General features: G+C 36.3%; 1 protein-coding gene across 3 annotated transcripts in view; it reads left to right on the top strand.

The window, feature by feature from the left end:
- Positions 1 to 27,634, top strand: part of ACBD6 (acyl-CoA binding domain containing 6) — a 220,352-nt gene that overhangs the window by 75,283 nt on the left and 117,435 nt on the right. For all 3 annotated transcript variants that reach the window (XM_027612423.1, XM_027612420.2, XM_027612422.1), the window contains 2 exons: positions 2,147 to 2,229; positions 19,522 to 19,627. In XM_027612423.1, coding sequence (XP_027468224.1) covers positions 2,147 to 2,229; positions 19,522 to 19,627 — 189 coding nt within the window. The remainder of the gene's footprint in view (positions 1 to 2,146; positions 2,230 to 19,521; positions 19,628 to 27,634) is intronic.

Raw genomic sequence — 27,634 nt, 5'->3', positions numbered from 1 at the left:
GAGATCATTTTACCTCTTCCTTTCCAATTTGGATACCTTTTTTTTTTTTTTTTTGCCTAATTGCTCTGGCTACTTCCAATACTCTGTTGAATAGAAGTGTTAGGAGTAGGCATCCTTGCCTTGTTCCTGATCTTCAAAGAAAAGCTTTCAGTTTTTTTACAGTTGAGTATGAGGTTAGCTGTGGGCCTTTCATATTTAGCCTTTATTATGTTGAACTAGTTTCCTTCTATTTCTAGTTTATTGAGTGGGTTTTTTTTTTTTATCATGAAAGCGCGTTGAATTTTGTCAAATACTTTTTTCTGTACCAGTTGAGATGATCACATAGTTTTTCTTCATTTTGTTAATGTGGTGTATTCCACTGATCAACTTTCATGTGTTGAACCATACCATCCTTAAGTTCACAGGAATAAATCCCACTTGGTCATGGTATATAATCCTTTTCATGTACTGCTGTACTCAATTTGGTAGTATTTAGTTGAGGATTTTTTCATCAGTATTCCTCAGATGTTGTTCTATAGTTTTCCTCTAGTTTCTGTGTCTGCCTTTGGTATCAAGGTAATGCTGACCTCATAAAATGAGGTTAGGCATGTTGCCTCCTCTTCAGTTTTTTGGAAGAGTTTAAGAAGGATTGGTGTTAATTCTTTAAATGTTCGGTAAAATTCTTTGGTGAAGTCTTGTGGTCCTGGACTTTTCTTTGTTGGGAGATTTTAAATGTCTCATTCAATCTCTTTAATGGTTATAGGTCTCTTCAGATTTTTTATTCTTATTCTAAGCATAAGAATTTTATCATGGTAGGTTATATATGTCTAGGAATTTTTGCATTTCTTCTAGGTTATCCAACTTGTTATATAACGTAGGTGTATAATTGTTCATAGTCGTCTCTTAAAATCCTTTTTTAATTCTGTGGTATCAGTTGTAAAGTCTCCTTTTTAATTAATGATTTTAGTCATTTACTGTCATTTGTCTTAATATAGAACAGCTCATTTCTTTTTATCAGAGAATAATATTCTATTGTATAGATGTTCCACAGTTTGTTTATTTGTTCACCTATTGAAGGACATCTTGGTTGCTTCTAGGTTTTGCCAGTTATAAAAACAACAACACTGCTTTAAACATTGATGTTTTGTGGATATGAATTTTCAAGTTTGGGGGATAAATACCTAGAAACAAGATTGCTGGATCATGTATATGTAAGATGATGTTTAGTTTAGTTTTAGAAGAACTGCCAAACCATCTTCCAAAATAGCTGTTCCATTTTGCATTTCCTCCAGCAATGAATGAGAGTTCCTGGTGGTTTCACATTTTTACCAGCATTGGGTGTTATCAGTCTTTTGTATTTAGCCATTCTGAGAGGTGTGTAGTAATATATCATCATTGTTTTAATTTGCACTTCCCTAACAATGTATGATATTGGACATCTTTTCATTTGCTTATTTGCCATCTGTGTATCTTCTTTGGTAAAGTATCTATTCACATCTTTTGCTAATCTTAATTTTCTGCTTTTTGAGAATATTGAGGGTCAGGGCCTATTGAATATTTGATTTTGGAAAGTCTTCCAGTAACAGTTTGCTTCTTTTTTCATTTATTTTAGATCATAACCTCCTTTCCTCTCTCTTCCACCTTCTCTCCTTCCTTCTTGCCACCTAAAAATATTTATTTTTATTTTCCATTTATTTATTTATCTAACTTATTTTTCTTTATGGTTGAGTTTGAAGTTTTACTACAGTTTAGTTTTTTTATTTGGAAACTTTAATTTTGCTAACTAGATATGATTTTCATGATCACATTTACATCTGATATTTATAGGTCATATTTCATTTTCATTTTTCTACATTGAGCATCAATATTTTCCACAGTCAACAAAGCTGACATCTTATAATCAGCTAAGGGAATGGTGGACTTTAAGTGGCTCAAGAGCACAGTAGTGAAATGACCTTGGTTTGCTTGTGGGTACTCATTCCATTAGTCTGATGACCTGAGGGTCATCTTGCCTTTTGGATACCATCTTGAAATTGTTACTAAGGCCTCAGAAAAATGGTGGACCTCAAATCTTTAGTATTACTTAGCAAGGTAGTATTTTGTGACTATTTTAAATACACACTGCCTTAATGCATGTGTCTTTTTTTCACCTTCTTTCCTCCTACAGTCACCAGAGAAGAAAGGAAAAGAAGCAAATACTGGTTTTGGTGGGCCTGTTGTTAGTTCTCTGTATCATGAAGAAATCATCAGGTAATTTCTCTTCTGGTTTTTGATAATAGAGATACATACATCTAAATGTGTGTATACATGTATGTGTGTGTATATATTTTTAATTCTGAAAACTTCCATCTGTGAAGAATTCTTCTTAATATGAAACTAATTTGGTGGTATCTCTAGTAGTATAATAAATAGGAAAGAATTTTTTAGGTGTATTATCTTTGAAATCACTAAGTGTTTGAGTCAGTACCAGTAGTAACTTTTCCCACCACATAAGTAGTTGGTAGGGCAAGGTTTTGTGTCTCACACAATCTAAAGCTGTGGGGTTTTGTTGTTGGTGTTAGTTTTCCTCAGAATACCTTATTTCTTTGTGTGTGTGAGTGTGTGTGTATTTGTGTTAGGTTTATTCACAATACTGATAAAAATGCCATTATCCTTTTTTTTTTCTTTTTTTAGTATGGCTCCAGTCTGAACTGAAGTATGTAAGGGAAGGTGTTGATTTAGTCCCATGAAGCTTATACAGTTTCTAAAAATGTTTATGTTCTTTTTTAGAAAAAAAAAGTTTTAAATTTTTTGTTGTCATTGTGAAATTAGCATTATTTCTTTTAAAGATTAAAAATCACATTGAGTATAAAATGGTACACTAAAGAGAATATTGTGGCGAATTCTCAAAAAGTTAAAGAATTAGTATATGATCCAGCAATTCAGCTTCTGGTTTTATATCCAAAAGAATTGAAAACAGGATCTCAGAGACCTATTTGCACACCCGTGTTCATAGCAGCACTATTCATAATAGCAAAGAGGTGGAAGCCACCCAAATGTCCATCGACAGAAGAATGGATAAACAAAATGTGGTATATATACATATAGTAGAATCTTATTCAGCCTCAAAAAGGAAGGAAATTCTGACACAGGCTATAGAACATGGATGAACCTTAAGGACATTATGCTAAGTGAAATAAGCCATTCATAAAAAGATAAATACAGTATGATTCCTCTTATATGGAGATAACAAGAGTAGTCAAATTCATAGAAACAAAAAGTAGAATGGCAGTTGTCAGGAACTGGGGGAAGTGGGAAATGGGGAGTTGTTATTTAATGGGTGTAGAGTTTCAATTTTGCAAGATAAAAATTTCTGGGGATTGGTTGTGCAACAATGTGAATATACTTAACATTACTGAACTGTGCACTTAGAAATGGTTAAGATGGTAAATTTTATGTGGGGATTTTTTTAACCACAATTTTAAAAATTCTTAATGGTCATCTTGTATTATTTAACAAGGATCTTACGTTTTATAGGTTATGTATAAAATTTCTTTGATAATATTTCTTTCAGCACTATGTGAAAATCAGGAAAAGGATTTTGCCCTGCTTTAAAGTCATGTGACACATTCTTCTAAGATTTTTTTGTCTTGGCCTTGTTTTTTTAAGTCATCTAAATTTTAGTCTTATATATTCTGGAACATATTATTAAGATATGAAACAGTAGGAAACATGAATGTGGACCACTGAAAGACTTTTAAGTATTACAAACATTAATTTTGCCATTATTAACAGCAAATCAGAAATCACAGCACTTAGTCATTTTCTTATATTCAAGAAATCATTTTGTAATTAAACTGAATTCCATTATAATAAACTAGATCATGATAAAAATTAAACTGAAATGTTGGGTTATTTCAGTAAAGGATCAGATGTGATCCCTATTGTTTCTGAAGTATTAGAATGCAGTTACAACAATGAATATAGGCTATTTGTTAAAGTTTATGTAATCAAATTTTGCTTGTACTTAGGTGAAATATACCTGGTGTTTTATTTTTTCAAGAGGAAGTTGTGCTTTAACTGATGTTAATTGCAGTTTCTTGGCAGAATTAAGTTCAGCTGAGGTGAAAGTGACAGGTTTTAGAGCTTTAGAAATGTTAAATTGTAAACTTAGGTGAAAGGAAAAGTTCTGTAGAACCAATGTTTTTAAAAAGAACACTAAAAAATATTTTGTATTTATTTCCTTACTTACTTTAGAGAGAGGGGGAGAGAGAGCATGAGTAGGAAGGGCAGAAGGAAAGGGAGAGAATCCCAAGCAGATTCCACATGCTCAGCATGGAGCCTGACCGGGACTTGATCTCATGACCCTGAGATCATGACCTGAGCTGAAATCAAGAGTCGGATGCTTAACCGACTGTGCCTCCCAGGAGCCCCTAAAAAAGTATATTGAAGTTCTGTTTTGGGTATTTTAATACATATAGTCTTGTAAATTTTTTTAATTTTTAAAGATCAGGAAAATCAGTATCTAATAAACTCATTTAATAAGGCTTGGGCTCCATTGTTCTGGCAGCTTTCCTGACTAATGTGCATTGTAGGTGATAAGTTAAGGCCCATTTTTGTTTTATTATACATGTGCTTGAGCCAAGGGCCACTGGGGCCAATTCTGAGCCTGTTTTGGTTCGGACCCTTATTTCTACTCTGTCACAGAAAGTGACAATATAATGTCATAGGTACAGATCTCTGTGTTAATATTCTAGAGCCCTGACACCAATTTTTTTAAAGATTTTATTTATTTTAGAGAGGAGGGGAGGGACAGGAGACGGACAAGCCAACTCCGTGATAAGCGCAGAGCCCAACGTGGGGCTTGATGCGGGGCTGGATCTTACAACCCTGAGATCATGACCTGAGCCGAAATGAGGAGTCGGTTGCTTAACTGACTGAGCCACCCCAGTACCCCCTGACACTGATTTTTCATTATGAAGCTGGTTAATTGTTCTGTGGTGTAATAGAGGAGATATAGTGTGAGGCTAATTAAATATAAAATACTATGAAGCCAAACTGCCGGCGTTCAAATGTTGGTTCCACCACTTACTAGCTCTGTGACCTTAGACAAGTTACTTTATTTGCAAAATGGGGGTAATTATATTACCTTTCTTATATGACACTTAGGTGGATTATATGAATAGTATGCACAGGCATCCTAGAATAATATCTGGCACAAAATAAGTTACTATGTAACTGTGAACTTTTACTAGTATTGTTATTCAACACAGAACTCCCACAGCAAGGACCCAGAACACAGGACTTATGTTAGGAGCTAAAATCCCATGTTGGTCTGGTTCTAGAATTAAGTACAGGTTTTTTGCTTTTGCAAGAGAAAATGGAAAATAAGAAAGGAAGAGCCAATACTATTAGAATCTATGTTTGGAACTATAGAAACAAGAGAGTGACAAATCTTTGAACTCACAGACAGTTGCTCTAATCTTAAGAGCAGATGTGTTTCATTTATACTGCAGATGGGCAGAAAAAGCTCTGATTAATAAGCATAGGGCTTTGCAAAGAGTCAAATGCTTCTGCACTACATATACTGACTCAACAAGAAATCACTTTTGGTGACTTGTATGCTTAGAAGGTTTTATCTAGAAGTTGACACATAAACTGAGAAATTAGGGCAAGAATTAAAAATAAATGAAGCATGTACAGTGTCCAATCTACCCTGCAATAAGATTTGGTCGTCCCTGTTATATTTTGTAGTTTGATGCTATGTAATCTATCAGAATTTTATTAATCCCACTTAGACAGGCAGCCATCTGGACCTTCTCTAAGCAAGACCAGACCAGCATACAACTAAGATGATTGATGGGCTCTGGAATTGATTAGTTGTTCTGTGAGACAAATGAACTGTTTTGGCAGAAAATACCAGAGGTCACTGCTGTGGTCAGACACAAAAGCCTGTAGAATTTTAAAGAGATGCTTTCATCATTGACTTACAAAGTTAAAAATTTTTAAACAACATTGGATTTTGAAAATATTTTATAAATATCTTTTGATTGGCTGCTCTTTAGTTCTGATTATAAAGTGGCATAATATAATAAACTACAGTGAAAGTGATTATGCTTTAATTTTGTATTTTTGGTAAAAATATGAACTGGAATGAAAGCGTAAAAGCTTATCCCTTGCACATAAATTGTACTCTAAAATTTTCCTGAAAGAGGTGTAATTGGAGAAAAAGCTACAACATATATTGTTTTATTAAGTGATTTATAAAATCAGATGGTATAAAATTCCATTGTTATTTATTCAAAGCTTCACATTGTTAGATAGCAGTCTGTTTGGACAAATCAATGTAAGACTCCAAAGTTTCAAGAGTATGTGTTATACATATTTTAATTTTAAAATTTGAATATTTGGATTTTTTTGCTTTCAGTTGGCTAAGTCGTTCTGGGACACTGCTGTACCATTGATACCGCTTTTCTCAGCACCAGAAAGATTATCCTGCTTCCCTACATCTGTTTGGCTGGTAGTAGTGAAATCCTTTCCTGTTGCACTGTGTTGCCCATGATCAACATTGTGTTAACACTTTGGTGATAGGTGATAAATTGGATGACATATGTCTTGTTACATTCTGGTTATTCTTTGAGGACTACACAAGTGTGTATAGGCAAGTGGGCAACTCCCCCTTGAGAATCTGACTGCTCAGAATGAACTTGAGTTATGGATTTATTCAGCCTGTAAAACCTCAGCTGGCATAAATAATTGAGAAAGCAAAGGTTTTTCTGTGGTGCATACCTCAGGGACTCATGGCTCCCTTCCTCCTCTCTACCTCCCTTTCTTATGAAAATGATCCCAGTTGCACTCCTAGATAATAACACACCAAGCAATTAAAAGCCATGGGTGGCTGGAGAGAGGAGAAAAGGTTTAGTTAATGAGCTTTTCCTCTTCCAGTGCCCAGGAGAGCCTTAGGAATGACAAGGCGATTAAAGCGAAGAGATAATTATAGATTATGTGAAAATGGGTCCCTTGGGACAAGCAGGTCTTGCCATAAACAGTAACTGTTGTAAGAGTCTCCTGGCTCTCATATTCACCCTTTTCTTACGTGCTTTATTTAGCTCCTGTGTGCTCAGTGTCATGATGCCAACCAAGCATATAGGTAGATCCACCTGTTTGTAGATCAACAGCCCTTTCTGAACAAGGGGTCATTCCTCAACAAAAACCATACTCTCCTCCTCTCTCCTTTTTTTCTTTCTTTTTTCTTCCCCACCTTGTTGTCTCTTTTCTGTCTGCCTCTCTAATCTTATCCTTATCATTATGTAGTATCTGAAATGCTAAACACTTAGACTCATTTACAGAGTTTTTAGTGTATGTGTGTGTGTGCACATATAAAGATACATAAAGTTATGGTACACTATCCATTATAATAAAAGGTATATATATTACACATAATATAAATAAATGTTTTCTTCTGTTAAAATGCTTTACAGACATATTTAAAAGAAGATATTTTAAAAGTGTAGCAAAGATGCTAGAATTGTAAGTCATCTTCTTAACTCTCATTTAATTATTATCAGCTGTTCTCTCAATACTGAAAGCAAGCAATTTTGGTTCATTTCATTGCCTTTCAATTTATGAGAATTTTGCTGATTGCATTGTATATGGTAATAAATGCTTGGTGTTTGTCGAAGTTGGGATTCTGTGTGAAAAAGGCATTATAACATTAATTACATGGTTTTATTTATAAATTTTACCCAGTATAAAATGTTATGTATGTATGTATTAGATAAGTATTTTACCGGTATTTTATGTAAAGTATGTTGTTCCTGGGTCTCTTACGTCACATTGGTCTACTCTCTCTCTCCCCCTCATTCCTAATGTATCAGAAATTCTGTTTCTTCATGTTCCAAAATAATCCAGATTCATCTAGTTTTCATTATCACCACTATCATGCCTTTGGCAATACTGTCACTACTCTTAAACAGTCATCATCTCTTGGCCAGGACAGTACACAATGGATTCCTTCTTCCTTTGCTGTTTCCTCCGGATTTATAACTCATATCATCAGATCACTCTCCTGCTTGAAGCTCTTTAGTGGTTTCTCATAGCACTTAGGATAAAATCTAAAATTCTTAGCATGTCTTACAGGGCCCCTCATCATCTTATCTAATGCCATTTTCCCCTCACCCCCCCTTATTGACGCCGTTCCATCCACATTGGCTTATTTTTATTTCCTTAGAGGTCTAATTAATAGTTGTTAGATGAATTAATTGATAGTGTTATATAAGGGTATATGAGAAAGGACCCAGCATACAACATATGTTGAAATCTTAAGGTAGTAATACCAACTAACATTTATTGACCGTAATTATATGCTAGTTACCATACTACATGTGTTATATTATTTCACTTAATCTTCAGAATGATCCTATGAGATGTAGGTATTAATATCCCTATTTTACAGATGAGGAAACTGAGACTCAGAGAGGTGAGGTTACTTGCCCGGGGTCACATGATTAGTACTCTGCTGTTGCTATACTATACTGCTCCTGAGGTGGTTGAGGAATCCTTGTGTTCTGCAACTAGTGAAAGTAATTTCAGTAGTTGTTACTACATGAACATATGCATATCTTCCGTTTAAACTTTTAAATCCCTTTTCCATTTAGTGTTTTTTAAAATTTGCTTTACTGGTAAAATTAGAAACTATAGTCTTTCATTTATCAGTATACTGATGATGATGCTTCTTTTGGATTAATTGAATTTATTGATTTTAGACTTACCTTAATGTTTGAGAATGTAACTCAGCTCTATAGAGCCTGTTAGCCAAGAGATTCTATAAATTTTTCTGATGTGGCCACTGGTTTTCCAGGGATTGATCAAATTGAAATACATTTTTTCATACAGGTATTTAAAGTATCAGAAATTTTCAATCAACTATTTTAGAGTTAAGCAGGTTTTAAGAGGTGAAAATGCATTTTTAGTAACTACTGTCTATAAATCATGGCTAGATAACTTTTCCAGAATAACAAGTTATATACAAGAAGTACTTGGGACATTGATCTTTCGTCATTGCTTCCTTGCAAAAATGTGAGAAAAATACATTAACAGCATATTAACAACATAAATAAGAAATAAAACTTTTTATTTGAGGCTTTTAAGAATTTTTTAGGGGTGCCTGGGTGGCTCAGTCAGTTGAGTGTCTGACTTTGGCTCAGGTCATGATCTCAGGGTCCTGGGATCGAGCCCTGCATCAGGCTCCCTGCTCAGCAGGGAGTTGGCTTCTCCCTTTGCCCTTCCACTCCCCACTCATTTTTCTCTCAAATAAGTAAAATCTTAAAAATAAATAAATAAATAAATACATTTTCTAGACATAGAATTAAGTACACTGTATATATAACCTAGTCGAATATAGTTACAATTTGGTGGAGAAGACATTGCCATTACTGCATAACAGGAAGAGGGAAAACTAACTGGTTGAAACCAATTGCAGATATAGTAGCACTCTGAGTGGGAGGATTATGATTCAGTATATATAAATTCTTGCAGTCATTCACCTGTCCATTTGGCACTGTGTATTTTGAACCTACTTTATTTCTTCATTGACTCTAAAACACCCCTGGTTTTAGAATACCGTTATTTAAATACCGTTAAGAAAAAAATGCTGCTAGTTAATTGTAAGGTGTTACAGATGATAAGATTCATCAGAAATGTTAAAATATGAAAAAATTTGTGTTTTAGAATCAAGGAAATATGGTAACTTAATGAATAATTTCTAAAGGTCTTTTTTGCCATTTAGGATTTCAGGAATTATTTTAAGAACAACACTACAAATAGCAACAACAACAACAACAAAAGCACTTTCTTAAGTGCCTTGATCTGAATGCTAGGTTTCTTGAGCATAGTTACTGGCCCAGCATTGTTTGCCTTCTCAAGGGCATATGACCAAGGTATCTCAGAAAAGAGGTACTATTTACAAGATTTTACCTGGAGGATCATAGTATAGATTCTCACTTATGGTCTTTGTAAGATTGAGACTCGAAAACAGTGTTTTACAAGGTGAAATTTAATATCCAAAATTTTAATTAGATATTAATTAAAAGTGGGGATTTTTGATGTGCTAGGTATGACAGCTCTATTTAATTCTTAAGTTAGGAGCTGACTTTACCTATTTCCTTCTCCCAAATAAACCTTACACCAGCTTTGCCAAAAACTTTTGAGTAAGAACAAATTTTTCCTGTTCAGGAGAAAGGCAACTGTAAGCAAAATTAAAATATGCTTGTATATATTTTTTATATTTGTAAGTTAAAACATGCTTTTTTAAAAAAATAGAATATCTTAATTTCTATGTAGACATTTTATCTCAGCTCCTAAAGTATTGATAGTTTAGTCATATCAAAGGTTATATATAGATACATATAAAATAAAGATTATACATTTACATATAAAATATACATAAAGGTATAAAAAATCAGCATTAGACTTTGGGCTTTGTATTTGTCATACAATGATAGAATGTTGGTAATCTAGTCAAAATGAGATCAGTGAGATGACATCATTATTTCCTGACATTGTGTTTGGACAGAATAACAAGTCTTTACCTTTCAGATAGACAACTTTTTTTTTAAGATTTATTTATTTATTTTAGAGAGGGGGAGAGAGAGAGCTTGGGAGGGAGAGGCAGAGGAAGAGGGAGAGAATCTTAAGCAGACTCCACACAGAGTGTAGAGCCCAACGTGGGGCTCAATCTTACGGCCCTGAAATCATGACCTGAGCTGAAACCAAGAGTTGGATGCGTAACTGACTGCTCCACCCGGGCGCCCCTCAGATTAACAACTTCTGACCATACATTTGTCAAATAAATTAGGAACTTAAATTCCTGCAAAGAAGTAGTATTCAGCAACAGTACTCCTGAGTTTTGTAAGACAGCCAGCAGGCTTTCATTTTAGAAAGACTGGCTCCTAAAGAGCTTCACAGTGTCTTTTCTGTGAATTTATGTTCATTCTTCAGTCTCAAAGATCTAGAAAAAGATACATACTCCAGGGACAGAGTAGCAATAATAGAACTCATTTGAATCTAAGGTGTAAACTAAAATACCAAAGGCTGTATCCTTGTAGTGAGACAAGTGCTTAGGTACCCTGCATACCACCCTCGGTCTAAGTATTGAGGAACCCAGACAGATTGATAGTTAGATGACTGTTTGTGAATATGTAAATAGAAGGTGAACCATTTTCTGAGAGTTGATTTAGCCAAGGTCCTAATTGAGGCCTCTTGGACAAACTGTCTCCCAGTAGAGAGATAGCTCAGAATGCTTTTTTTTTTTAAAGATTTTATTTATTTATTTGAGAGAGAGAGAATGAGAGATAGCACGAGAGGGGAGAAGGTCAGAGGGAGAAGCAGACTCCCCGCTGAGCAGGGAGCCCAATGTGGGACTCGATCCTGGGACTCCAGGATCATGACCTGAGCCGAAGGCAGTCGCTTAACCAACTGAGCCACCCAGGCGCCCCCCCCCCCCTTTTTTTTTCTCAAATTAATTGTTTCTTTTGGTCAGAGTTCATAATTGGCCTCACTGACTTTTCCCCCTACTATGGTTCATTGCTAATCATACCTCCTACTTGAGGATAGTTGCCTTTTCAGGGTTTTTTGTTTGTTTTAGATATGCTGAGGTTAGTATCTGAATCAAGTAGCTCTTTGGATCTGTATCTGGTATTCTCTCTAATTTATTTCCCAACACCCTACCATAGCTAGGTCCCTTGAGCACTTCTTTTTGTTGATGCTTTTCCTTTTCTTTCTATTCTTTGGAATATTCTTCGTTCTATTCTTCAGTAATCCAGCTGGGTGGTCAATTCATTCTTCAAAGCTAGCTCTTCTGTAGTGCTTTTATTTGACCATCCTTAGTTGATTAGCCCACTCCTTATTTTGGGCCTCTACTTTATAGAATATTGGGCTAGTTTGACACTCAAAGCAACTTTTTGCTAGTGTAGTCCCTAAGAGAATTTTGGAAGACTATGTTCTTCTTTAGAATCTTATGATAACATCTAAAATTCTTATTTAAAAGTTTAAGTATATTACAAAGAGCATAATTTCTGGTATTTTATAAATAATGATATTTAAATCTTTTAGATGAATCTAAATACTCTCAATGATAATCCATTTTTTAAAAGATTTTATTTATTTATTTGAGAGAGAGAATGAGAGATAGAGAGCACTAGAGGGAAGAGGGTCAGAGGGAGAAGCAGACTCCCTGATGAGCAGGGAGCCCGATGTGGGACTCAATCCCGGGACTCCAGGATCATGACCTGAGCTGAAGGCAGTCGCTTAACCAACTGAGCCACCCAGGCACCCAATAATCCATTTTTTAAAATACATGATTATACTACCATTGAGAGAAACTGGGAAAATGGTACACAAGATCTCTGTATTATTTCTTATAGTTGTATGTGAATCTTTAGTTGTCTCAAAATAAAAAGTTTAACTAAAATAAAATTCTTATCTTGATTTAAAAATACAGGAACAAAGGGTTCCTGGTATAGTCAGTTAAGCATCTGACTCTTGGTTTCTGCTCAGGTTGTGATCCCAGGGTCATGAGATTGAACCCCTTGTCAGTCTTCGCCCAGCACAACGTCTGCTTGAGTTTCTCTCCCCCTCTGCCCCTCCCCCACTCACGGTCTCTAAATAAATAAATCTTTTTTTTTAAAGATTTTATTTATTTATTTGAAAGAGAGAATGAGAGACAGAGAGCACGAGAGGGAAGAGGGTTACAGGGAGAAGCAAACCCCCCGCTGAGCAGGGAGCCCAATGTGGGACTCGATCCCGGGACTCCAGGATCATGACCTGAGCCGAAGGCAGTCGCTTAACCAACTGAGCCACCCAGGCGCCCTAAATAAATAAATCTTAAAAAAAAATACATGAACAAGGTCTTTAACAGAAATTTTACATCATTCCTTTTTCTTCTTTTATTCTTCTCCCACACAGTTTTATTTTAAAGTAATATATTTTGTGTAATCTTATCATACAATCATAATTCTCTGTAACAAAAACACATATGTAAGTTGGACTTTTTAAAATTTAATTTTCTATAACCCAAAACTTTATGCATTAAATCTTTTCCCATTTGAGTTATCATTGTAATTATTTCTATACAGCTGATCAACATCCATCATAAATATTGTTAAATAATTATTAAACATAAGTAAAATTTAATTGAAAATGTATCTTAATGAGATGAATGAGGCTTTTAGAAATAGTTTAACAGATGAACATTTTTTTTTATTAAAATGAGACCGAGTAGAGTATCAAGTCTGTTTTGTGTTTTATTTCAGCTCTTCCATCCTCTAACCTTAGCTCTAGAATGTTTCCCAACACCAGTTTTTAATGAGAATTGTCCCTTTATTTGGTACCAAGGAAGGTCTATCTTGGGATAGTCAACCTAGGATTGATTTTTTCCCCCCAAACCTTTCCTAGTATATTAGTTAAACGGAGCATTTCTAAGCAAAAGAGTAACAGATTTAATTGAGTCATTTGCTAAGTCTTAGCAAAGTCTTTTTTTTTTATATTTCCTAGAAGTATAGCATAATAAGGAGAGAGGCATATGCCTTTCTGATATAACCTAGGGAGGGGAGTGATCAGAACAGAGGAAAATTTGAAAATTTGAAAAGGACAATGGTGATGAGATAGTTACCACAGGAGTCTCTCCAGGTAGATCAGTTAAGGGAAAAAGATGCATTTATTTACAAGTTGAGCTGAAAGTTGATTCACTTAAAATTTTAATTTTTTTTCTAGCTCAAGTTTTTCATACCTGCATATCCCTTTAAAGGTCTTTGTGTACTTCCACAGAGCACAAAGGTACACATTTCTTAATTTGAGGAATTAATGGCATGTGTTTATATTTGTGTAAGAATTGGCTTACTCTACTTTGTATTTTCCTTCATTCAGTAAAGAATTTTTCATTGTCTATTTACTGGCATACTATTTTTTTTCTGATTGAGAGTTTAATAAATATATAAATTGAAATATTTATTGCATGTATCTCTCTGAGCTAGTCCCATAAAAGCGTTTTTTTAATTCTACAAAAGAGGTGAAATAGTAGCTAATGGACTCTAGGTGGCTTGCTGTGAAGCTTGTTTAAAATACTCTTTTTTTTTTTTTTTTTTTAAAGATTTTATTTATTTGAGAGAGAGAGAATGAGAGATAGAGAGCACGAGAGGGAAGAGGGTCAGAGGGAGAAACAGACTCCCTGCCGAGGAGGGAGCCCGATGTGGGACTCGATCCCGGGACTCCAGGATCATGACCTGAGCCGAAGGCAGTCGCTTAACCAACTGAGCCACCCAGGCGCCCTAAAATACTCTTTTGATAGGAAAATACAATCTTCATTGAAAGTGGTACAGATAACATTTTTAGGATTATGCAAGGATCTGTTCTTCCTGTGATTGATGAATGACAGCCATACTTAAACACCACTCCTCTCTTCCATAAGGGTGTGTCCTCATATTTTAAAAGAATTTCAAAGAAAACCAGTGGGGTTTTTTTCCCCTTCAGATATACAATTGTATTTTCTGTCGATTTCAGAAAATTTGGAGTAGAGAGAGAGACTTTCTGTCTTTTGCTAGGGATACTGTGGGATATCTTTGAAGATAGTATCTTGGCCATAACTCTTGCTTATCCATAGAGAATGGATATGGTAATTTTATCACTCAAATTCAGCAAAGAGAGGGAGAGAGATAACTGGCTAAGAATTGTAAGAGAAAGGAAGATAAAGTGAGAAGATGTGAAAGAGCACTGACATTTGTTTAAGCTCTACTGTATTTGGTAATGGTTGAATTCATTTGCACATGTTTTATTTAAGGTAAGTATGGGGGTTATAGAGGGAATGTTTCCTACAGAATGCTGTATTAACAGGGGAATGTAGACAGGAAAAGAGAATTAGATTTGTAAATTGTACATAATCTTGGAGGCAAGAGATGTGGAAAGATGTTGCTCCAGATGTTTCTCCATTTTGGACACTAGGTGGTGACATTGTATAAAGACAGCTTGGTTGCTGGCAGTACTAGAGTCAATCTTGGAGTGGGGATAACTTAGCAACTAAACCTAAGAGTATCACTTATTTTTCTTTTTTGTTTTAGTCACTTAGCTTGTGGCACATTTGTGGTGATTTTACTGAATTTCTTTTTTATATTTAATTTACACTGTATATTGTACCCATAAGCATTTTGTAAGTCCTCTATGTGCCTGACATATTTAGTGGTGATAAACAACAGATGATGAACTGTTGTTCGGATGAAAAAAATGCCCCTGCCCTCCACAACAAGAAGAGAGACAAATTAAGGAGTCGATCCCATTTACAATTGCACCCAAAACCATAAGATACCTAGGAATAAATCTAACCAAAGAGGCAAAGGGTCTGTACTCAGAAAACTCTAAAATACTCATGAAAGAAATTGAGGAAGACACAAAGAAATGGAAAAGTGTTCCATGCTCATGGATTGGAAGAACAAACATTGTGAAGATGTCAATGCTACCCAGAGCAGTCTACACATTGAATGCAATCCCCACCAAAATACCATCCACTTTTTTCAAAGAAATGGAACAAATAATCCTAAAATTTGTATGGAACCAGAAGAGACCCCAAATAGCCAGAGGAATGTTGAAAAAGAAAAGCAAAGCCGGCGGCATCACAATTCCAGACTTCCAGCTCTATTACAAAGCTGTCATCATCAAGACAGTATGGTACTGGCACAAAAACAGACACATAGATCAATGGAACAGAATAGAGAGCCCAGAAATGGACCCTCAACTCCATGGTCAACTAATCTTTGACAAAGCAGGAAAGACTGTCCAATGGAAAAAAGACAGTCTCTTCAACAAATGGTGTTGGGATAATTGGACAGCCACATGCAGAAGAATGAAACTGGACCATTTCCTTACACCACACACAAAAATAGACTCCAAATGGTTGAAAGGCCTCAACATGAGACAGGAGTCCATCAAAAGTCCATCAAAAAAGGCAGCAACCTTTTTGACCTCAGCCACAGCAACTTTTTCCTAGAAACATCGCCAAAGGCAAGGGAAGCAAGGGCAAAAATGAACTATCGGGATTTCATCAAGATAAAAGGCAAGGGCAAGCAAGGGCAAAATGAACTATCGGGATTTCATCAAGATAAAAAGCTTTTGCACAGCAAAAGAAACATCCACAAAACCAAAAGACAACCGATAGAATGGGAGAAAATATTTGCAAATGACATATCAGATAAAGGGCTAGTATCCAAAATCTATAAAGAACTTATCAAACTCAACACCCAAAGAACAAATGATCCAATCAAGAAATGGGCAGAAGACATGAACAGTTTTCCAAAGAGGACATCCAAATGGCCAAAAGACACATGAAAAAGTGCTCAACATCGCTCGGCATCAGTGAAATCCACATCAAAACCTCAATGAGATACCACTTCACACCAGTCAGAATGGCTAAAATTAACAAGTCAGGAAACAACAGATGTCGGCGGGGATGTGGAGAAAGGGGAACCCTCCTACACTGTTGGTGGGAATGCAAGCTGGTGCAACCACTCTGGAAAACAGTATGGAGGTTCCTCAAAAAGTTGAGAATAGAGCTACCATACGATCCAGCAATTGCACTACTAGGTATTTACCACAAAGATACAAATGTAGGGATCCGAAGGGGTATGTGCACCCCAATGTTTATAGCAGCAATGTCCACAATAGCCAAACCGTGGAAAGAGCCAAGATATCATGGATAAAGAAGATGTGGTATGTATACACAATTGAATATTATGCAGCCATCAAAAGGAATGAGATCTTGCCGTTTGCAGCCACGTGGATGGAACTGGAGGGTGTTATGCTGAGTGAAATAAGTCAGTCAGAAAGACATGTATTATATGACCTCACTGATATGAGGAATTCTTAATCTCAGGAAACAAACTGAGGGTTGCTGGAGTGGTGGCGGTGGGAGGGATGGGGTGTCTGGGTGATAGACATTGGGGAGGGTATGTGCTATGGTGAGTGCTGTGAATTGTGCAAGACTGTTGAATCACAGATCTGTACCTCTGAAACAATTAATGCAATATGTGTTAAAAAAAAAAAAAGGAGAAAATAGCAGGAGGGGAAGAATGAAGGGGAGTAAATCAGAGGGGGAGATGAACCGTGAGAGACGATGGACTCTGAAAAACAAACTGAGGGGTCTAGCGGGGAGGGGGTGGGGGGATGGGTTAGCCTGTTGATGGGTATTAAAGAGGGCACGTTCTGCATGGAGCACTGGGTGTTATGCACAAACAATGAATCATGGAACACTACATCAAAAACTAATGATGTAATGTATGGTGATTAACATAACAATAAAAAAATTTAAAGAAAAAAATGCCCCTGCCCTCCAAAACATTCATATGCCCAAATAAAAATAATTTATATAAATGATGCATAATACACATTGAAAATATGAAATATATTAAATAAAAATTTAAGTAAGTTTGTATTGTAGTTACTCTTTCACTGGTTAAGGCCTAAGTATACATACACATTTAGGATTCAGGAAGAAAGACCTCATAGATTGAGAAGGGTCCTCCCCATCTATGAATAACCCTTACGCGTTACTAGGTATGGGTAACCCAGATCCAGGGGATCCTCCTTACCTTCCTTTCTGTGCCCCACCACCAATTGTCCATTGTTTTCAAGTTCAAAACAACTGGGGAATAGTGCATTTTTTGTTATAATTCAAAATGATACAGTCCTTTCTCTTGCAGTTAGTTGCTGCCTCTTAAATTAGAGGGGCCTTTCTTACTGGATTGGATGAAAATAAAGGGTCCCTATTATTCCCAAGTCAGAATTTTTAATACACTTTCACAGAAACAGTGTTTTTTGTGAGAGTTAGGTATATAGCTAAAGTGATATTACATACAGCCTTAATTTTAAAAGTCATACTTGTCCATTCTCAGACTTCTCTGTTTTCTTTCAGAGTAAGTGATCTGGAAGAGCATTTTCTCCTCCGCAAAATGGACCTTTTCATATTCCTTTTAAACCTGTTTCTTCTTGGAGGTCTACCTCATTTTTTTCCAGCTGAGCTCTGTACTCTTATAGGCCTTTTTAAAGATCCATCTTTACTTTATGTTAATCATGTATTGATTTTTCTCATCCCAACTGTACTCTACATGTATTGAACATAAAGTTTCTTGTTTATCCTACGTCATCAACAGAATCTTGCCCAGTGTCTTGCATGTGTAGGTGCTCAATTAAATACATCACGTGCATAAGGAAAGCTTAGATGGTTAATGCCAAAATGGGGTGTTTTAAGTTAATTACCTCTGAGTGAAAATAGCTTTTTTTATAAGGTATAAGGTATTTAAATTGGCTTTTAAGATAGAAGGACTCCTAAGGCCAATAGCTTTCATTTCTGATGAATGGAAGCTATGGCCCGGCAGGTTATAAAACATACTAGTATAATTTTTAGAACTCAAATTGCATTCTTTTATGCCTGTCCAGAAAATGTAGTCCACATATAGAAGTTTCTTTGATAATATTCCAAATTACTGATCTTTTTGGGAATTACTGATTTTTTGAGACTCTTCATTGAAGCTCCCATACTCCCACATACATGCAACACACTCAGAAAAATGCACACACATTTACACAATTCTGTATACTATTTTTGAGAACTCATAGACCTCATGTTAAGAACTTCTGCATTAGATTCTAGAATAGACTAGCTGACTAGTCAAGATGTGGCTTGATATGATAGAAAAATGTACTATATACAAAATCAGTTGATCTGAGTGAGTTCTAGCTCTTGTTCTACCTGTGATAAATGTGATGCCATTTGGCAGGTCATATAATCTCTCTTTACCTGTTTCTTTGTGAAGTTGTTGGGAAAGCGTGAATGAATGTAGTCCACCAATATACTTAGAATACTGTGCTGGGTATAATATGCTTCCCAGTTTTTGTTCCTGGTCTTTGTTTCTAATATTTCATGAAAGATTTCTGAATTTTGTGATGCTCTGTCTTTCCCTTAAGAAAATTGCTTTCTGTATTTAAGAAAATTACATTAGTGTATATGTGTATGTATGTATATATGTGTGTACACACACACACACACACACACACACACACTATTTTAAACTTGGGTAGCAATCAACTTACTATGTTACCCTGTAAGACAAGCAGTAAGCTGTGCCCTGATCTTTTGAGACCTCTGTATTGACAATAGCAAATAACCTCGTTATTGCAGTGCTGCTATTGAGAATTCTGAGTCAGGACATCTGTGCCTGTCAGTGTGTAAAAGGAACTGGGGAGAGGAAGAGGGCTGAGAAGATCAACTCAAGGTGTTATGTCAGTGTACTAGTGAAACTTAAAGCAGGTGAAGCTTTTCCCTATTATAGTTGCTAAGAACTTTAGTCTTTAGAGATTGGATATATTATGTCTTATGGAAAATCCATTATTGTTCATGTAAAATGCTTTATGAAAACAAATTCCATTGATGTTTGTTAACAGTAAACAGATTGTGTTAAAAATATGTAACTTTTATGCATTATCTATAGTAAGACAAACACTTTTTATTTTTACTCTAATTAGGGAAGAAGACAAAAACATATTTGATTACTGCAGGGAAAACAACATTGACCATGTAACCAAAGTCATCAAATCGAAAAATGTGGATGTGAATATGAAAGATGAAGAGGTATGGAAGACATGCCTTGTTAATTATTTTCTTATGCTTTGTTATTCTGCCCCAGTGCTTTTTTTCAAAATGGCCTATGAACTACAGCTCAAAGTGTAGTATGGTTAAGATTGTATCAGAATATCTATATGAGATAGTGTTACCCAGTTAAGATACTTTCTATGTATGTATCCATCCATCTGTTGATTTTGTGTAAGTTACTAGCTGAAACTTGCTGCAGTGGAATAACTTCTGTTTCTTCACAATAAAGGGAGAGACTGTTAACCTAATAAGTGAAATCTATAGGTAATATAAAAATATTTATAAATAGTTTGTGTCTTCTTTCATTATACTTTAAACAGGTATATTGTCCTTTGCTCAGTAAATATATTTCTAGAAAACAATGTGTCAGAATTTTGATAAATCCATTCTTTTTCTTTTTTTTAAGATAGGAAGAGAGAGAGATGGGGTGGGGGTGGGAGGGGCAGAGGGGGAGACTCTCAAGCAAGCTCCACACCCAGCACGGAGCCTGATGTGGGGCTAGATCTCACAACCCTGAGGTCATGACCTGAGCTGAAATTAAGAGTTGTCCCAACTGAGCCACCCAGGCTCCCTGGTAAATCCACTCATTTAAACGTGGGCCTGCTATGTAAAGGGATTCTATACTAAATTATTTTGTAAAATATATTACTTTTTATTTTATTTGTTTTGTGAATAAAACTGTTCACATTTTGAGCTTAAACTGTCCCTGAATTAATAGTTGTTAAATAGGGAGCAAAATTTACTATTCAGTTTTACTCATTTTACTCATTCTTTGATAATGCAGTGAAAGATGATCCAAATGACTGAAAGGTGGCAGTTGTTAGGAAGAAGACATGCAGTTATCATAGATAATGTGTGGAGTAGATAAATAATCAGTGTACATACTGATAGCTCTTTATACAGGTTAGCCCTTAATATTATCTGATTGTTAGCTAGTGTCTTTCCTGTAGTACATTGTCAATGACATCTGGAAAGACTATAATTCTGTAGTATAGGGGGACCAGTAATAGTGTTTGTTCTCCCCTAACTAATGAAACAAACAGCTAAGAAAGATGTAGCTAGAGAAGAGTAGAAGCCAGATTGGGAAATAATAAAACCAGGTATTTTGATCCAACTAGCGTGTTTTTTGCCTTTCAGGATTAGAATACACTTTTTTCCCCTAGTAAATCAGGTGTTACTGCTTCCCTTGATTTTATTGTTGTTTTTTATTTTTGTACTTGGGAGTTAAGATTTTTATAAAATTAATACACGTAAGTAGTTCAACAAAAATCAGTACTATAAGTCTTCTAACAAAAAAGTATTCCCTTACCTGTACCCTTCTCATATTGATTCTAGCTCCCTTGAGGCAAAAACTTTCAATTCTTCTCATTGTTTCTTTTGCAATTTACCTGCATATTTCTTTTTTTTTTTTTTTTTTTTTAGATTTTATTTATTTATTTGACAGAGAGACACAGCGAGAGAGAGGGAACACAAGCAGGGGGAGTGGGAGAGGGAGAAGCAGGCTTCCCACGGAGCAGGGAGCCCAATGCGGGGCTCCATCCCAGGACCCCGGGACCATGACCTGAGCCGAAGGCAGACGCTTAACAGCTGAGCGACCCAGGCGCCCCCTACCTGCATATTTCTAAATAACATATATGTATCTCTTGATTTTTCAACTTTAGCCATTATTGATTTTCTTTTCTGCTATATTAGGATTTAGCTGTTTTACTCATACTTCCCTCTCCTCTTCCCACCCTCCTAACAGTTATGTCACATTTGGTTTCATTTTCTGATTGAATCTCTACAGAATCAATGTTAAAATATCATTATTATTTTATAATTAATTATAGTATAGGTGTAGAGTAATTATATTATTATTTCTATGTAAATTATACTCACTTCTGAGCTTTAGGTGGTACTGGGTGTCCTAGTCAGTTTTTGCTGTTAGCCACATTTCAGTGGTTAATAACTACATTTATTTCTTGCTCATATTTCAAAAGGGTTTGCATCAGTCCGGCTCTGCTATGTTAGCTAGCCTTGTTTGGGCTCAGTTTATCTCAATTTCATGTATCTTCTCATTCTCATTCTGAGATCTCAGTGGATAGACACTGTCTGGGGCAGAACTAAGGGCAGACTGAATCAGACCCCACAAATACATTTAAAGCTTTTGCTTAGATGTAGCATGTGTCAACATCTACTCACATTCCTTTGGTCAAAACAAGTCACGAGACCAAACTCCAGGTCTGGATGGTAGGAAACCTTTTCTGACAACAGGGAAGTAATGCACAGGTGGGAAGGAAATGAATAATTATATAATTATGAATAATATAATCTACATGCCATGGTACAACATTCTGTTTTTCTGAAGGCTAATCATTGCTTTTTTTTTTTGTTTTCATGTTATATCTTCTATGTTTCTATCATTACTTCTTTCCTCAAATTGCCCAGCAGAGATCTTCTGTGTGCAGACACACACATCAGGTCATCAATCCTGTACTGAGTGATGTCCCTTCTGGAGCTCTCCTTTCTTTTTCTCTAATCTCACCTGGGTGCCCTCTGGGCCTGTTGTGTAGATGTCATCCTGGGATTACGCTTTACCGCTGTCTTGGGAATTCCCTTCCCTTCTCTCCCTGTTTTCTGGATCCCAGGTCTTTTATTATTTATTTCCTTGTTTAGATGAAGTGTCTCCTCCAGGAGCTTCCTTTTTTATTTATTTCCCAGTTTTGATGGAGCATTTCCTCTAGTAGCTTCCTGAGAAAGGTAAATGTTTTGAGATCTTCCGTGTTGAGAACGTCTCAGTTAAGAGTTTTGGGCATATTCCATATGCTCAATAAATATTTGATGAACTAATGAATGATTAAATAAATAAATAAGTAGGAGCAGTATATTATAGGGTTGCCTGGGTGGCACAGTTGGTTGAGTGTCTGACTCTTGGTTTCAGGTCAGGTCATGATCTTGGGGTCATGAGATCAAGCCCCATGTTGGGCTCCATGCTTAGTGCAGAGTCTGCTTGAAATTCTCTCTCTCCCTTTCCCTGCTCCTCCCACTTGTGCGTGCCCTCTCTTTCTCTTGCTCTCCGATATAAATAAATAAATCTTTAAAAAGAAAAAGAGAACCAGTATATTATAATTGTGGTGAGCTAGACTACATAGGTTCAAATCTTAGCACTGTCACTTCCTAGCTATATGACCTTTGTCAAGTTTATTCTGTGTCTGTTTCCTTATGTATAAAATGGAGATTATCATAGTACTGTGTCAGCATTGTTTTGAGGATTAAATCAGTTAATATATATAAAGCACTTAAATGATACCTGACACACACATAACAAGCACTCAATAAATTTTAGCTATCTTGATTATTTTTAATGAATAATATGAATGAAAAGTAATAATATAATGAAGAAATGAATGAAGATCACTTAACTTTTTTTTTTAAGATTTCACTCATCCATTTATTTTAGAGAAAGAGAGAGTACGTGTGTGTGCAGGGAGAGGGGCAGTGGGGGAGGGAGAGGGATAGGCAAACTCCTCACTGGGAGCCCAGTGTGGGGCTCAATCCCACAACCCCAAGATCGTGACCCCAGCTGAAACCAAGAGTCAGACGCCCAACTGATTAAGCTACCCAGGCGCCCTGACTCTATTTTTTTAAAGGCTTAATTTTTTTTTAGAGAAGTTTTAGGTTTACAATAAAATAAAATGCAGAGACTTCCCATATACTCCCTGTCCCCTGCATGTGTCTAGCCAACCCCATTATTAACATCACTCACCAGAACTGTACATTTTTTACCAAGGATGAACCTACATTGATACATCACAATCACCCAAAGTCCGTAGTTTACCTTAGGGTTGACTCTGGGTGTGGGTTTGGACAAATGTATAATGATATCTATCCATCATTTTAATATCATACAGAATATTTTCACTGCCCTTAAAATTCTATGTGCTCTGCCTGGTTATACTCCCTGCCCTGCTCCAACCATTGATCTTTTTATTATCTTTTTATTAGCATGGTATATTTTCCCCCAAACATTTACTTTTACTGTATATGTGTGATTATATTTAAAGTGGGTTTCTTATAGACACAGTATAATGGGGTCATGTTTTTGATCCACTGAGACAATCTGTCTTTTAACTGGTGTATTTAGACGATTGACATTCAAAGTAATTTTGGTATAGTTGGATTAGTGTCTATCATTTTTGTTACTGTTTTCTATTTGTTACACTCATTCTTTGTTCCTATTTTTATCTTCTCTTTTTCTACTTTTTGTGGTTTTAATTGAGGATTTAATTGATTCCATTTTCTCTCCTTTCTTAGCTTATCAGTTAGGCCTCTTTTTTTTTTTTTAACCTTTTTCTAGTGGTTGCTCTGGAGTTTGCAATATACATTTACAACTAATCCAGGTCTATTATCATGATAACATGATACCATTTCATGGATAGTGTATCTTATAATAAGATAATAACAATAAAATAATCTTAATTTGTCCCTCTAGTCCCTTGTATCATTGCTGTCACTCATTTCACTTATATGTAAGCATATATATATGTATATGTATATATAAGCATACATAATTGAGCACAACGTTGCTGGTATTTTGAACAAACTGTTATCTGTTAGATCAGTGAAAAATAAGAAAAAAGTTTTTATTTTGCCTTCACTTATTCCTTCTTCTCTGTTCTTCTTTTCTTTATGTAGATCCAAGTTTCTGACTGTATTATTTTCCTTCTCTCTAGAGAACTTTTAATATTTTTTGCAAGGTCTACTGGCAACAAATTCCCTCAATTTTTGTTTGTCTGAGAAAGTCTTTATTTCTCCTTTATTTCTGAAGGAGAATTTCTCAGGGTACATAATTGTAGGTTGGTGTTTTTTTCAAAACTACTCTCTTGCTTTCATGGTTTCATTCTTTTTTTTTTTTTAAGATTTTATTTATTTAGAGTGCAAGTGTGGGGGAGGGGTAGAGGGAGAGGGAGACAGTCAGCAGACTCCACACTGAGCGCATGGAGCCCTACGGAGGGCTCATTCTCACCACGCTAGATCATGACCTGAGCTGAAATCAAGAGTCGGACGCTCAACTGACTGAGCCACCCAGGCGCCCCTCTTGCACGGTTTCTGAGGAGAAGTCAGATGTAATTCTTATCTTTGTTCCTCTATAAGTAAGATTTTTTTTCTCCAGTTTCTTTCAAGATTTTTCTTTGTCTTTGACTTTCTGTAGTTTGAAAAGAATATGGCTAGGTGTAGTGTGTGTGTGTTTTGGTGTTTATCTTGCTTGGTGTTTTCTGAGCTTCCTGGATCTGTGGCTTCGTGTATAGCATTAATTTGGGGAAATCCAGTCATTGTTTCACATACTTCTTCTGTACCTTCTGGTTCTTCTGTTTCTGGTGTCCCCATTATGCATATGTCACACCTTTTGTTTTCCCACAGTTCTTGGATATTCTTTTCTGGTTTTTTTCAGTCTTTGTTCTCTTTGATTTTCAGTTTTCATGGATTCTATTAGGTATCTCCTCTAGCTCAAAGATTATTTCCTTAGTCATATCCAGGCCACTAATAAGCCCATCAAAGGCATTATTTGTTATTAGCACCACACTCTAACCAACTGAGCTAACCGGCCACTCTTCAAAGGCATTATTTGTTTCTATTACAGGTTTGTTTTTTTTTTTCAATCTCTAGCATTTCTTTTTGGTTTTCCTTAGAATTTCTATGTCTTTGCTTACATGGTCCATCTGTTCTTACACACTGTCGATTTTATCTCTTAGAGGCTTTGGCATATTAATCATAGTTGTTACAAATTCTTGGCCTGATGATGGCAATGTCCTTGCCATATTTGGATCTGATAATTGCTCTTTCTCTTCAGATTGTGTCTTTTATCCTTTGGTGTGCCTTGTAATTTTTACTAGTAGCTACACATCATATACTGGGTAAAAGGAACTGCTATGAATAGTTCTTTAGTAATGTGGTGGTGAGGTGTGGAAGAGGGGAAGGGCTCTATGGTCCTATGATTAGGTCGCAGTGTCAGTCTATGCCTCTGGTCTGTGAATCTCACAAGTGGTTCTGTCTTTTTTCCTCCCTGTTTAGGTGGAACAGGATGGCTAGAGTGGGCTGGAGTTGGGTATTTCCCTTTCCCCAGGTCAGTTGGCTCTGATAATACCCTAGCAGGTTAGGCACCGGTTAACTAGTTTTCCTCAAAGGCAGGCCTTATTAATAACAGAGTACTCTGATTTATTTCAAAAAGATTCATTTCCCGCTCCAGAATTAGGAGGGGATTTTTCTCTGATAGTTACTTTGGGAGCCTGGCCAAACTCCTGGAGGTAAATCTCACAGTGTCGGGTAGCCTCCCCACCATGGAGTAGATTCCCCTGGAGTTTTTACTTTTAGAGTTGTTCACACTGAGCTTTCAGCAGTTTGTCAGTTTTGTCAGTTGTAGTATGGTTTTTCTGCTTGGCAGTTCCTGGGGTGGTTTTCACTTATGAAGCTCTGCTTCAGAAAGTTGAGTTCACCTGTCCGCCTCTCTAGTCTTGGGGGCAGTGGTTTACCCTGTGTCCTCCCCTCTCTCTCTCTCTCTCTCTCTTTTTTTTTTTTTCAAAAATTTTATTTATTTGAGAGGGTTCACAAGCGAGAGAGAGAGTGAGCATGAGTTGGGGGAAGGGGCAGAGGGAGAAGCAGGCTTCTCCCCTTCCCTGCTGAGCAGGGAGCCTGATGCAGGACTGGAACCCAGGACCCCTGGGATCATGACCTGACCTGAAGGCAGACGCTTAACCTGCTGAGCCACCCAGGCACCCCTGTGTCTTCCCCTCTCTTATGGATCCAACAAGAATAGTTGATTTTTCAACCTGTTCAGCATTTTGCTTGTTGTTAGGAAAGAGTGGCAACTTCCAAGCCCCTTATATATGGAATTGGAAACTGGAAGTCCACTTAACTTTTCAAGGTCACTTTCCCCCTGGAACGTATTGTGCATGTACTAGATGTTCCCTATTAGAATTTTCCATCTTTCAAATAATAATACTTTATATGGTGTGTGTTTTAGTTTACAGAGTACTTTCACTTATTATCTTCCCAACAACACTATAAGATAGATACTATCCTCATTTTACAGACAGGAACTAATTCAGAGATATACATATCACTACTCAAATACATATAAGTGCTAAGAAATGCAGGTTTGAGAGAGTGTTCTTTTTGCCACAGGATTTAAGAAGGATATGTGATTTCCAATTGGCCCTGCTAGTGTTATTCTCTGATTTTCAACAATTTCTTTTATTTTTTTTTAAGATTTTATTTATTAATTTGACAGAGAGAGACACAGTGAGAGCAGGGAACACAAGCAGGGGGAGTGGGAGAGGGAGAAGCAGGCTTCTCGCCGAGCAGGGAGCCCAAAGTGGGGCTCGATCCCAGGACCCTGGGATCATGCCCTGAGCCAAAGGCAGACGCTTATCGACTGAGCCACCCAGGCGCCCCAACAATTTCTTTTATGAAATAGTACTAAAAGGCAAATCTACCGCACGACCTTTGCAAAGATCACTGGACAGCATTGATGGGAATAAAACGTCTAGAACACAAATAGCTTACACTAACACAATTTTTTTTTTAAAGATAAAAGAAACTTGTAAAATGTAGTGCTTCTGTCATTCAGTTACTTTGATGTAGTATGGTTTCCAGGTCTTCCAGTTTGTTACCCATGCAGCTACCTTTACCCCCAGCCTGCCAGAACATTGTGTTTCCAGGAACAGATGAAGTGCTTACACATTCATAGACTGAGACGCCAAGAATTCAGTTGGGTTCTCTCATTGCTCCAAGCAGATTTCTGCCCTCTCAGCCATGACATCTCAGGCTGGGCCTTGAATACTGATGGCAAGCCTTTTATTATTAATCAGGGATTTGTATGAATTAATTTAAGAACATGAGGGAAATGAGAGCTTAAAATTAGAATCAAAGTTAACATCCTAAATAAAATAAATGGTATTGCTTCATGACTTTTAAAGCTCTAGCAAATAAAACAACAACTTGGTAAGC

This window comes from Zalophus californianus, chromosome 10 (genome assembly GCF_009762305.2).
Source record: "Zalophus californianus isolate mZalCal1 chromosome 10, mZalCal1.pri.v2, whole genome shotgun sequence".
In the NCBI taxonomy this organism is placed as follows: domain Eukaryota; kingdom Metazoa; phylum Chordata; class Mammalia; order Carnivora; family Otariidae; genus Zalophus; species Zalophus californianus.
The sequence above is the reverse complement of the archived record's forward strand: the minus strand, read 5'-3'. Positions and strand labels throughout refer to the sequence as shown.